The sequence below is a fragment of the Lytechinus variegatus genome, chromosome 15 (genome assembly GCF_018143015.1).
Source record: "Lytechinus variegatus isolate NC3 chromosome 15, Lvar_3.0, whole genome shotgun sequence".
NCBI classification, from domain to species: domain Eukaryota; kingdom Metazoa; phylum Echinodermata; class Echinoidea; order Temnopleuroida; family Toxopneustidae; genus Lytechinus; species Lytechinus variegatus.
The window spans coordinates 29,046,923-29,060,611 of record NC_054754.1 but is presented as its reverse complement, the minus strand read 5'-3'; the positions used below and the strand labels follow the sequence as shown (position 1 = coordinate 29,060,611).

Here is a 13,689-nt window from a genome sequence, read left to right as displayed (position 1 = left end):
ATTGAAACTCAAAAGCCAATGACGCAACATCTTTGACAAACTGAGACAATTATTCATTCTTTACAGGATAAAGAAATACTTTTTTAAAGTGTAAATTTGCAGGAACACAATGGATGTTCCTATGTATCTATTTAATGAAATAAATTTGACTTTAATAAATTCAGTAAATTCAATTCAATAAATTTAGTGATTCAATAAATATCTACTTTTATTTGTCAATGAGTGAAAATACCTGTATTTTCTATTTAGAATGACAAAAAGCAATTTATCAATTCAATATCATCAAAAACTTTAGCAATATGGTTGTTAGGCCCTCCAAATTGTTGATATTTTGATGAAAAAGCCGTTTCTGCTGCAATATTTGACGCAACTCAAATAGATCAAATATTGTCGCAGAAATTGTCATTTGCCCCTGAAAGTATCTGCGGCAAATATTTGACGCAGCTCAAATAGCTGCATCAAATATTGCCGCAGAAATTGTCATTTGCCGCTGTTTTGAGATTTGCCGCAGAAAATGGGAGTTGCCGCTGCGGCAAATGTTTTATGAAACGGGCCCCAGGTCAATCAAAATATTTTCGAATTCGTGCTGGTGAGCAACACGTTCACTCCCAGCGATAGGGACTTGTTTAAAAATGGCATAGGAAATATGCATTTTCTAAGTATGGTAAACTCATAGTAGAATTTAGGTGTTGCAAGAATTAAATTGTGAATGATCTGTATTGGTAGGTAAGACATGCGTAGAGGATTATTTGTCTTTATCCATTTCTATTTTCCACATTTTTCTTTTGTTTGACTTTATTTTCTAGGGGGAAGCCCCACTCCCCCATTCCTGTGGATGCCAATTGGTTGGGGGCTTGGAATAGTGCAAGTTAAAAGGGTGAACCTGAACTTTATAGATATCAAGAGAGAAAGAATTGGAAAGTTAAAATGAATAAAAACAAAGATGGAGAGAGTGAGAAAGATGGTGGACTTTCAAGGGGCATTAAAAAATCTCATATTAAAATTTTTGTTTTTGTAATTATTCTATTTACCCAGGGTCAGTCAAAATATTAGCATCCACAGGAGGGTGGGATCCTTCCCGCCTTAAAACTGAAATCTAAAGAAAAGTGTAGAAATGGATAAAAGACAAAGATCCTCTGCGCATGATTTACCAGCAAATGCAGCTCATTCAGAATTTAACTCTTAGAGCACCTAAATTGTACTATAGGCCTACAATATGTGTTTACCATGCTTAGGAAACACATATTTCCTAAGCTATTTTAAAACGAGTCCTACTGCTCGGAAGTGAACAAGTTACTTCCTTACTCATATTCAAGAACGTTTTGACTAACCTCCTTTTTTAATTGGTTGCTTTGCTCCCTCACATACCCAACAATTTGTTGTCCTCTACATTTCTTCTGCTTGGTCACTTCGCTCCCTCTTACATATTCCTCAAATCTCTTGGCCCCTGCATTTTCCTTCTGTCATTTTGCTCTCTCGCATATATCCCCCCCCCCACAAAATTCTGCTCTGTCGCATTCGCTCCCTCGCACATATCCCAAAATTGTTTTGCCCCACCCTGCATTTTTTTTCTGCTGACAGCCATGTCCTGCCCAACCTCTCTCCAATACCTTGAAATGATGGGGGGGGGGGGGGTAACTTTAGATATGAGAGTGGACCGAACAATTGTAAATCAGTGAAATATTTGACTTTTCTTTTGATTAGTTAATATTTTCTGTGAGAGTGATTATTGCAAAGGATTATACCCCTTTCTGTACACAAAACATACCAGTATTTTGAGAAAAAACAACAGAAAAAAGACCACATTCTTCCTGACTGTTCAAATCCTTAAAAAAATAAAATATGGTAATTTTTACTTTCTCAGGCATTCATCACAGGCTCCCCAATTCCTGTCTCTATTTCTCTATCACCCCCATTCTTAATTCATCTTTTTGTCTCTATCCAACAGCTCATTTATAACTGTGGCCTTGTTCTATCCTACATGTATTCTATTCTTCTGTCAGCTTGCCGTCATTCCTACTTTTCACAAACTTTTTTCTCTTCTGACATTCAAATCAGAATGAATATACTGTAAGACATCTTCAAATTCAATGAATTCATTTTTGTTACATGCCCAGTGATAAACGTTTTCATTGAGCTATTTTAAATAATCAGAATCCACACAGCGTAAATTTTTTGTTGTAAAGTTGTGCAAATCAATGTTTGTCCAAACTTAAAAGCAAGTAATGTATAAGGTAGGACTTCTGTGTGGTTTTCAGCCTCTTCTCCAAGTTTTAATACAGTCCATTATTGTTGTTGACTTCCACTTTACCCCTCTTGGACTTTCTGGTATTCAGTAGGAGTGGTCTTCGAGAAATTAAGGTGCTGAAGACTTTGGCACTGGTGTCTTTGCAGTATCTGGGAGGTTGTTTGCTGAATCGAAAAGTCTTTTGGGAAATACCTTGGTTTGGGTGAATTCTGTAGGAGACGAATTAATAAAAAAATAAGAAAAAAGAATATTGAACAAAAACAGATACAAGAATGAAAAGATAACTATTCAAAGATAATTTTTCAATCAAATATTCGATTATCCATGAAGAACAATATTCGTTTAGAAATCAAACCTTTTGCAGTGACTTGCAACAAGATAATTTTTTTTAAAATATACATGATGATATATAAACCCTATCAAGCCCCGGGGGGGGGGCTTAATAAGCTCCCCTCCCCATCCACATTTTTCATGATAAGTCCACAATGAGAAATGAGGTACCATGATTACTTTTGGTCAATTCTGCAGAGCTTTTGAGACACCCGGATATTCAGTTACGCAACATTTTATGAGTTTATGTCCGACCAAAAATTGCTCAAAAATATTATTTTGTATACACATTTAATCCAATGGAAATTCTATTTCAGTCATAATTGACAAATTTATCATTATTCTTGCACTTATTGGTTGAAAATAATCAAATCTTTGCTTTTTATAATCAGAATAGTGCCATGAACAGATCCCATTAAAAAAACTATAAAATACATAAGGCCCCAAAACAAAGAAATACATATGGAATTATAGAAACAATAAAATACATAAGATTAGAAATGTCATTTACCATTTATTTTTGAGCAACTTTGTTAGAAATCATAGAATTTCGGGAATTCTTTAGAGATTAACCTTTTAAAACAAAGAATTCTCTATTACGCATAAATTAGCATTACTAATTTATTAACAATAAATAATTTATTAACAATAAATTTTAATGAATTCTGTAACCTTTAGTTCCATGCTTGCAGATTACATTGATGTTGATGTGTGCATTGGTTTTCGTTTTGATCAGAGGCAAGATCTGAAGAGGGGGACCAAAAAAGCCCACCTCCCCCTCCCTGGGCTATGCAATCTCAAAGTAGCCCAGGATTATGAGTTAAACCAAATTTTAAAAAATATATTTATTTAGTAGTTTACTGTAAATACACAGTATAGGCCCCGGTCCATGGTTATCCTCCTGATTAGGATAATTTTCATCTCTATTTTGCTACTGAAAATTGAATAATTAAAGCAATGTTCTATCAAAACAAAGGTAGATAAAACAGAATATATATTTCTTTAGAACGCATGTATGATATAGATCCACTGTACCTTCTGAAGACGAGGCGGGAAATCAAATATGGTTGGGACAGCATCCTGTTTAAGACGTATCGTCTGCCCAGGTCAAAGCAAGCATCTTCAAAATGATCAGAACAGAGTACAGAGCTCTTGGAGGAATTCAATGAAGCTCGCTTCATATTGACCATCCTTACTGTGTTACAGTTCCGGTCTTGGTACCGGTTCAGTCCAATGGCTGAATGGGAATCTGCAGCAAATGTAAACACATGTCATAGAATCAATTACACATAATTAAGAAAGTTTGACGTGTCCAAAGGAAACAGATGCCCCCGCAGAATTGTAGTACAAAATGTTTTTTTATTGTTTTATGATGCAATTTTCTGTAAATCAATTAAACTATACACTAAATAAAATAAGATTTCAGTTCTTGATGTTTTAATAAGAGATTACCACAATTTTGTTTATGAATTTTGAACAGAAAAGTTGATATTTCCCCCCAAATTACTAAATCATGGAAATTGAATGCCTACAAAAAAAAACACTTTATAAGTAATATGACATTTCATTCCTAATACATGATTATATACGTGTTGTCCCTAGGTATCTTGAGTCTTGTCAATCGAGGGGGGGGGGCGAGGGGAATTTGCACAATGGAAAAATTGATATACATTGGGTTTCAAAGCTTAATTTCATTTCGGGTAAATCAATATGCTTTATTTCATTTGAATCAATTATACCAATTTTAGGGCATAAAATACAAATTCAATTCAAACCTATAAATATAGCCCTTGAACTACTTATTTTTTTAATTCAGGAATTCTGATCAAATGTATATTAAAAACAATCAGTAGGCCTATATAATGTTTTTAACCTTATGAGACTGGGGGCTGATTTACCCCCTTGTCATATTTTGCAATAAATCCACTGCGCAATTTTTTTTTACCGCATCACTCACAGACTTACAGCATCACTCACTCACTTTTTCGAGTCTCGCGCAACTTTTGAGACCAAAATTGCGACCCCCTGGTATGTGTTTTCGAAATTACACAACATTTTGGAAGTGCATGCAGACCAAAAGTTGCTGGAAAAATGTGAATTTGCGTACAAATCTATGGAAATAGTGTTTTTAGCCATAATTCATAAATGTGCCATTATATTTCCTTTTACTGATTAAAATCAATTAATTTCAACTTTTTTACGGTCAAATATGGTCCCCGACTATTTCCATTGAAACAACAATAAACACATAAGAAAATAAGTGTGATGTTGAAATATATTGAGTCTGTGAACCAAAAGTGATCATTTCAGGGGCATTATTTAGTTAATTAGAGCAAACTTTTGATTTTACGCATAAATTAGCAATGAGATTTAGGCAAAATTTGATTATAGTTTTTTAGAATATACCATGGGTAATGCGTTTGCCAATCATCGCTGTGATCCCATGATTGACTGCCCAGATCATAAAGCCCCCCCCCCCCCCAGTCTTCTTAGGAAATGAAATAGCCCAGTCTATGTAGGTTACTGGTAATGTTTTTTTTTTTACTTTTTCATTTTTCTTATGTACAGATTTTCAAATTTATTACCAATAGAAATTTTCAGCAATTTCTGAAAATAATGATACAGATACAAATTTTGGCAATGACTCACATTGAGTTGTACATGAAATCAAGTTTTTAAGCAATTCGGGATCTGATAATATGCACTTGTGTATATCATAACTGTGTAACCATGCATGCATTCCAAAATAGTCTTGAATGTTGTGTGGCCCTGCCATGTTTACGAATTTATTGTAGATAAAAGTGAGCTAATTACATAGATTTGTTTGTTAAAATGATATTCTTAATATTGATTGCTGTGCAAGATTGAACAGGAGAAGAGGAACATGACAAAGCAATCAAGAAAGAGTAAAGGGGGAAGAGAAAGAGGATTTATTTATAACACACAAGTAAAAAAAATGTGTTTTAAAACACACTGGTTAAAACGTGCCAACCCGGGCCCCAGTTAACGCGATCAGAAATCCATTCAATATGATTGAACTTAATATCATGCAGAAATCAATACGCATATAAATATAATCAAAAAAATAAATTTTGAACCAACTTGCATAATGAGCTGTGAACTTAGCCTGTATTTTGGTGACATCTACTTACACACCAAATTTTTTAAAATCCATTGAATGTTTTTCAAGTTATTGCGCGGAAACCAAGGGGGGGGGGGGCTGACAGGGGCAACACTTAATGCCCCCTCCGGGCTTCATCTGCAGGGGCATAAAAACTCTAGGCCTACTCATCAGCAGGGGCCCGTTTCTCAACACCTGGACAAGTTAGTCCTATTTATCTACCAAACACAGAATTAGTTCCAAAATTACCCAAAAGGATTAACTAGAATCCATTAATATCATATTGATACTATTGGTGGAAAGTACATACCAGACGTAGCCTTAGTCACAAAATAGCAAATTTTCCAAAAGTTGCAAAAAATAGAGGCAAAATATGCTTAAAAAGTACTTAAATATGCAGACATGGGCATTAAATTTCTGAGGAAATGAAATTAACACTAATTCATATCATGATAAAAAAAATCACATGTAAGTGGACATTGAGATATTTATCCCAAGATATAAAATTTGAATAGTTTACGTAAGTAAACCATAAGGCTTTCTTCCTAACATGATGGTTTCTAGTGTTGCTGTTGGATGTTTGTGGTCTATATCATGGTTGTTCCACTTTATATGTTTGTCATTTTGCCTCCGACGAAGATTCTGCTAGGATCGAAAGCTTAGGCCCCCTTTTGACTCTCTAATTTACTCCATTGGCTCTTTTTTTTTTAGATAAGCAGTTTTCAGCAGCTTCTTTTTGCCTTTAACATGATGATAATCAAACAGATTTTCAGGATTCCAAACATCATCAAAAAATATATTATCATGGATTGTTAAACTCTTTAGATTTTATGAATGCTATGCGTATATTAGAGGAAGAATTTATTAAAATTTTGATAAGGGTCTGAAAACGAGTCCAATTATGGATGACCTGAAGTGGTAGAATCTTTGTCAATTCAATTATTTTACTACCTTAAATTAACACTTGTTATAATTTCTGTGCATTACAATTACTATTGAATGATTTATCCCACTTGTTTGCTATATAATTCATTTTTCTTTAAATTATTACGTAATAAAATTTTCAAATTTCGAGGCTCATTTGAATGTCACAGTCTATCCACATGATATCACTACATAAAGGACAAGTCCACTCCAACAAAAACTTTATTTGAATAAAAAGAGAAAAATTCAACAACCATAACACTGAAAATTTCATCAAAATTGCATGTAAAATAAGTTATGGCATTCTAAAGTTTCGCTTCATTTCACAAAACAGTTATGCACATCTCGGTCGATATGCAAATGAGAAACTGATGACATCACTCACTATTTCTTTTGTAATCTATTATATGAAATATGAATAATTTTTATTTTCTCGTCATTGTCATGTGAAATGAAGTGTCATTCCTCCCTGAACACGTGGAATTACATTATTTTAACATTTTGTGCTTCAGGCAAGGAGGTCCTAATTGTCAAATTTGTAAAAAATGAAATATTGTATAATTCAAACAATAAAAAAAACAAAAGAAATAGTGAGTGACATAATCGACTCATTTGAATGTAACTGGCTCGTTAATATAACTATTTTGTTCAAAATAAGCGAAACTTTGAAATGTCATTAATTTATTATTTTACATCCGATTCTGATGAAATTTTCAGCATTGTGCTTGTCTGGTCTTTCTCCATTGATTCAAATCAACATTTTTTCTGAGGTGGACTTGACCCTTAAGAAAGAAGTTATGACAGGTTTGGAGATGTCATAACTATTTGGTCAAGTTGTCCCCGATCTTGGCAAAGAGGGATTCGTGAAACAGTTCGCTAACAGGTAGCTAACTATTTCCAATTTAGTTAAGAAGTTAGAAGACTTAACGGTGTTGAGAAACGGGCCCCAGTCTACGCAAGCAGAACCAAACAGAATCAGTTTGCCACACTCAAATTCCCAATTTGCACTCGCATCAATTATTTAGTTACGTACCTATCATTTTATGATCTAGTGCATAGAACAAATGACCATTTTTTTTAGGTCGGAATGTCAACAATTTTCAACTCGTGCTTCGCATTCCCATTATTGAAATATGTACCATCCTCATGGTTAAACAGTCCTTAACAGGATCATGCTAGAACACTTATTAAAAATTATGTTCGTGCTTGGCATTCTCAGTAATTATCTAGAACACACACATCTTGTTCAGGATCACAAACGGTGCCTAGAATGTTAAATTTTCAGGACAAAATACATCCTAAATACATATATAAAAGTTCCAAAAAAAGTAAGAAAAAAAATTGCTTGCCTTTGCACTTTTTATATAAGGCCTACGTGATTATTTCATATTGATGTTATTTTATAAGAATAAAGCTAAGAAGTGACTGATCAGGGAAAATATAGACCTGAAGATAATTTTGGGCCCCATCCCCTATTGGCGAAAGTCTGATCCACCCTTGTGACACATATACACACACAGAGAACAAAATGGTGCCCCCCTGAAAAAGCAAGGACCCCAAGTTGACCCCCTCCCCCTGAGAAAAAAAAATCTTATACCCCTTTCATAAACCTATCCTCCAATTAGCCGCCTAAGAGTAATGCGGATAATTCAATAAAAATTGTGTTCATAAACTCTGAAAATAATCCGTACTATTTTTACAAGCGCCCGTCCTGAAAAAGGAGGATAATCTTCATGGCAATTGCACACACACACCCCCTCCGATGCGGTTGTTTCGGAAAAGGGTGACCTTGTGACCGCTCCATGGCAATTATCCGCATTTAGAAATGCGTTCATAAAGTCAAAATCTGGTCCCGATGCTGCTGCAGATAATTGCAGCATCAAAATAAAGCGGATAACTCTGGTCCTCCTCCGATTTTACGACCAAATTATACTGCTATTAGCAAAATAATTGGGTTTATGAAAGGGGTATTAGTTACGGCACTGGTCTGATCCCTTCATCCCCAAACCATTACAAGACAAGCTCATAATTTCTATCCAGGATGTAATTCAATTCTTGAAAGAGCATCAATCTGGAAGTCTTGCCTCTGGCCGGGCCAAGTAGAACAATAGGTGTTAGTGCTTAATAGGCCTACATGTAACATTATTCCAATACCAACATGATTGCTCCGGGTTGAAGATATTCATAATTGATTATGTCTCAAGAAATAGAGTAAAATTCACAGAGAAAAATGCTGGAAATTTGATCAAAATCGGAAAATAGCACAGTTGTTGAATTTAAAATATATTCCTGTGGAACAGTTCTGGGCATGCATGAATATTCAGTGAGCAAACTGATGTCATACCCCCACTTGTTCTTTTGCATTTTGTATGAAATTAGGTTTATTAAAAAAAGTAACAATTGGATCACAGCAACTTACTTAATTAGAATGGAGACATATCAATTACACATGACAAAATGAAGCAATTATAATTTTGTGTACAATATTAACTATCAAGGAAAAGGAAAGTGGGATGTGATATCATCAGCCCATGTAATGAATATTCATGACAATTGTGACATAGTCCTCGGGCTAGGCCACTCAAGGGTACTTTTTATGCCGCCGTGCAGCAGAAAATCAAGGTACATGTATGACACATGCAACTCTCTTTATGAGCTGATCTCGCATAGCCGTTAATTAGCTTCGACCGACTCTTAATTCGATCTCAGCCTGTATTTTGGTGTCATCTACCTAAACACCCATTTAAAAAAAATCTGTTGAATATTTATAAGTTATTATGAGGAAACCAACTCGCATATTATGACCCAGTGTAGTGGTCCACCTGGATACCCCCAACCAGTAATTGGGAGGAGATACCTGCGGGTCACAGTTCTGTGTGCGCACCCTTGTAGGCGACCCAGATTGGCTGGCTCCTCCAATACGCCTTGGAATGTCTTTAACAGATATATGGCACTATATAAATGCTGTGCATCATCATCTACCAACACACCCAAATTTAAAAAATCTGATGACTTTTTGATAAGATATCGTGAGGAATCCAACTCGCATATTTAATGAGCTGTGATCTTTGACCAGCATATTCCGAATTCGAACTTAGCCTGTATTGGTATCATCTACCTACACACCCAAATTTGTTCAAATAAGTAGAATATTTCATAACTCATAAAAAAGACATCATGCGGAAACTAAATTGCATATTTAATGTGTTTTGACCTGCCGACTCCAAATTCAAACTTGGCCTGTACTATCAGAGGGTCGTGTGTTCGAATCCCGCCATGGACTAGCGTCCTTTGGCAAGGCGTTAATCCACTTTGCCACTCTCCACCAGGTGTTAAATGGGTACCTGGTAGGATGTGAAAGCCTATGTATAATGTAGTATGCCTAGCAATTGAGTCTTGGAACTCTTGTTGGAGTGCTCCCCAGGGAGTGGAGAAGGTGCATACATTGTACGCAGGCATACAAGGTTCTGATGACCGTGGTAATACTGAGTCTGGAAAGCGCTTAGTCTCTTAGAGACGTCGTTCCGATGCATTAAGCGCTATATAAATATGTGGAATATTATTATTATTATTACTATGGTGTCATCCACTCCTATGGTGTCACCCACTCCAAGCTGTGGGGAAGTTACACATTGATGCAGAGGTTCGAGCCCTGATCACGTCTTTCGGATTGTGACATTAAAGGTCGGTCCCAGACGTAAATAATCAAACCTGATTGATATACGTCTGTCAAAAACTCAAAATACACACACACACTCCTAGTACCAATGATTAATGTTAATGTTTGGACCTCATAGGCGACATTACCCAAAATATGGGTTGCCGGTTGGACAATGCTGTTCTGAATCTGATTTCAAACCCAAGACTTTGGTAAATGTACGCCTTAATACAAATTGGAGTTATGCGATATGACTTTCATTTGGTGGGAAGACATTTAATACTTTATAAAATTAGTTGAAATTAAAATGGATTATATTAATGCTCACTGTTGGTGAGCATTTCTACACGATCCCCCTATTGAGATTTATAGTAAATATTTTGGAATTATATTAGTTATGCGACCCCTCCCTTATGATGATCACAGCATTATTTGTAATGGGGATATATTTCGTTCATATTCTTGTCTCTTCTTTCTCTTTTTAGCCTTTTTTTTGCTTGTTAAAACCTTTTCATTTTTTTTTGGGGGGGGGCTTGCCAAATTTTATGTGGGTCAAAATTACATTCATTTTTTTAGTGACAATCTTATTTTTCATTTGTCAAATTTTACGCAAGACAAAATTACCTTCGATCATTATTACAGTTAAAACCTTTTTTTTAATTTTAATTTTTTTTTGGGGGGGTTGCCAAATATAACATGGACAAAATGACTTTCCCTTTTCTTATTTATTTTTTTGGGGGGAGCTTGCCGAATATCACGCGAACGAAATGACTTTCATTTTTAGTGACCATCACTTCACGTGAGACAAAATGACCGGTTTTTTTTTTAAGTGAGAACCTTTTTTGGGAGTTGTCTAATTGTACTTGAGAAAATTCACCCCACTCCCCCCCCCTACTTTGGAAAATCTTGGATTTACCTCTAGTTTTAATCATGATTAACCCTAAATAGACTGGGCTATTTCGATGCCTAAGAAGACTGGGGAGGGGGCTGATTCAGCGCCCCCTTATGATCTCGGACGTCGATTGCGCGATCGCGACGAAAATTGGCACACATTACCCATGGCATAATCTACCAAATTATCACATCAAATTATGCAAAAAATCTCATGTTTCATTAATTATGCTAATTTTTGCGTAAAATCATTAGTTTGCTCTAATTAATAAAAAAATGCCCCTGAAATGCTAATTTTTGTTTCACCTACTCTAGATAGGCATCTGATCAAATTTATTTTTTAAAAATTTCAACATGTTTATTTTCTTATGTATTCTATTGTTTTCTAAATTTCTTATGTATTTCATTGTTTTTCGACTTTGTTTTTCATTGTTTTTTCAATGGAAATTGTCAGGGACTTTATTTTGACCATGAAAAAGATAAAATAAATTGATTTTAAGCAGTAAAAGGAAAAATAATAATACATTTATGAATTTTGGCTAAAAACACTATTTGTATTGGATTTGTACACAAATTCACGTTTTTGAGTAATTTTGGGTCTGCATGCAGGAACGAAATGTTGCGTAATTTCGAAACTGTGTACCCGGGGGTCACAATTTTGGTCTCAAAAGTTGCGCGAGACTTGAAAGTAAAAAGTCAGCGAGCAACGCGGTCAAAAAGATTTGCGCGGCGGATTTATCACGAAAAATGTCGAGGGGGGGGCTGATTCAGTCTTTTTAGGGTTAAGATCATGCGTATACCACGGCAGAGGCGTAAACCGCTGCAGGGGCATGCAGGCTGGCCCTTGATCCCTAGTGGATTTCACCGGAAAAAAAATCCAGATAAGAGAAAAGGAAAGAAAGAAAGAGAGAGGGGGGGGGGGAGAAAGGGAAGACTGGGAAATAAACGGCCATAAAAAAGCAAATGAAAGAAAAATTCATGCGAGAATCATCCCAAATGTAGTGTCAAAATATATCACAAAATTGATATTTGTATTGGGTGACAAAAGTTTTGCTCGCTCGTCTCTTTATTTGGTGGCGCATGGCTAGGGGTGGTGCCCCCCGAAAAGGTCCCCCCCAAAAAAAGGAGGGGAAAAGAGAGAAGAAAAAGCGAAATCATTAAAGGGGTGTATATTATAACTTCGTTTATAATTGTTTTTCCTTCTTTTATGGGGGGGGGTCAAAAAAATAAAAACCTTAACGAAATGTTTTTCTATAATTACATTTAGGTCTACACTCGCGATTTAATAAAAAATAGTAGCCATCTATATACAAATGATGCGTTAGAGTGGGTCAGTAGGAACTCTGTGTACAAGGTAACCACATGCACACAGTTCCACTGACCCACGAAAGAAACCCATGCATCATCTGTTTTATAGAATGGAATTTTTTTTTAATAAACCACAAAAATTAATGATTTACTGGATGCATGATAATTTCATGCGTCCGGTAAATTTAATTTACCGGACACATGATTTTTTTTACCGGACGCATGATTTATTTACCGGACGCATGATTTATTTACCGGATCGATGCATGAAAATTCCAAAATCTAATGCAGCATGCAGAGCGCAGACACTTTGATAACCCTGGACAACATAAATATGGGCTTAACTGGATAATGTTGCCACAAAGATATTGTTATACCCAAAATGCCAGATACATACAGCTTTGCATTGACTATATCTTGAGCAGTTGAGGCAGCCTCCGACCTCCAATACATGTAGCTGTGTGTGTGTATGCGGGCCGCGCCGGGGGCCAGCGCCTGCCTGGGCCTGCAGTGGATATTTGGCTGTGCACAGCCAGCCCAGGGCAGTATAGATCTAACGTTAGATCGTACATGTATGTCTGGACTTCTCAACTAACGAGTATGTGGGCAGTTTTAATCCCAATGACAATTTACGGTACCGTATTTGTACTTACAGATCATTTTGCATCCTTTGATTCATTCTGCTTTGATCGAAATTCAAATTTTGACGTAAACAAGTGACGGTAACAGTACATGCGCGATGACATCACAATGACCTTTTCGGGCGATTTTTTGGAAGAAGAATCTGGTACTCCTGACCCAGTTCCTAATGCTAACCAGTCCCCCTCCATCATCTCTCCAGTAGAGCAGTTAGAGCCAGAAGGGGAAAAATTACTCAAGAAGAGTAATAATGTCAATCAAAGTCAAGACTCTTCAGATTCTACAGGTCCCTGCACTCATTGTTTCAAAATGAAAAAAGAAAAAGATCGATTGAGAGAAGACCTCAAAGTTCAGAGATCACTTACTAGCCTGACCATGAGCGAAAATGAGAGTCTTCACAGGCAGATGGGGGAGTCTACCAGAGAAATCAAGCAGTTACAAGATCTGCGTTTTAATGATCAGAATCTACTTAAACAGAAAGATCACTACATTCATAAATTAGAGAAGGCTGTAAAAGATCGGGATGATACAGTGTATGACTTACAACTTCAACTCGACTTCATATATGCA

The 13,689-nt window shown here is 35.9% G+C and overlaps 1 protein-coding gene across 1 annotated transcript; it reads right to left on the bottom strand.

The window, feature by feature from the left end:
* Window positions 1-343: 343 nt before the first annotated feature.
* LOC121428443 lies at window positions 344-13,243 on the bottom strand. The gene is made up of 3 exons (XM_041625056.1): window positions 13,134-13,243; window positions 3,614-3,827; window positions 344-2,457 (listed from the first exon to the last, which is right to left on the bottom strand). The coding sequence occupies exons 1-3, from the start codon at window positions 13,138-13,140 to the stop codon at window positions 2,274-2,276; spliced, it is 405 nt and encodes a 134-aa protein (XP_041480990.1). The 5' UTR covers window positions 13,141-13,243; the 3' UTR covers window positions 344-2,273.
* Between the last annotated feature and the right edge of the window lie 446 nt (window positions 13,244-13,689).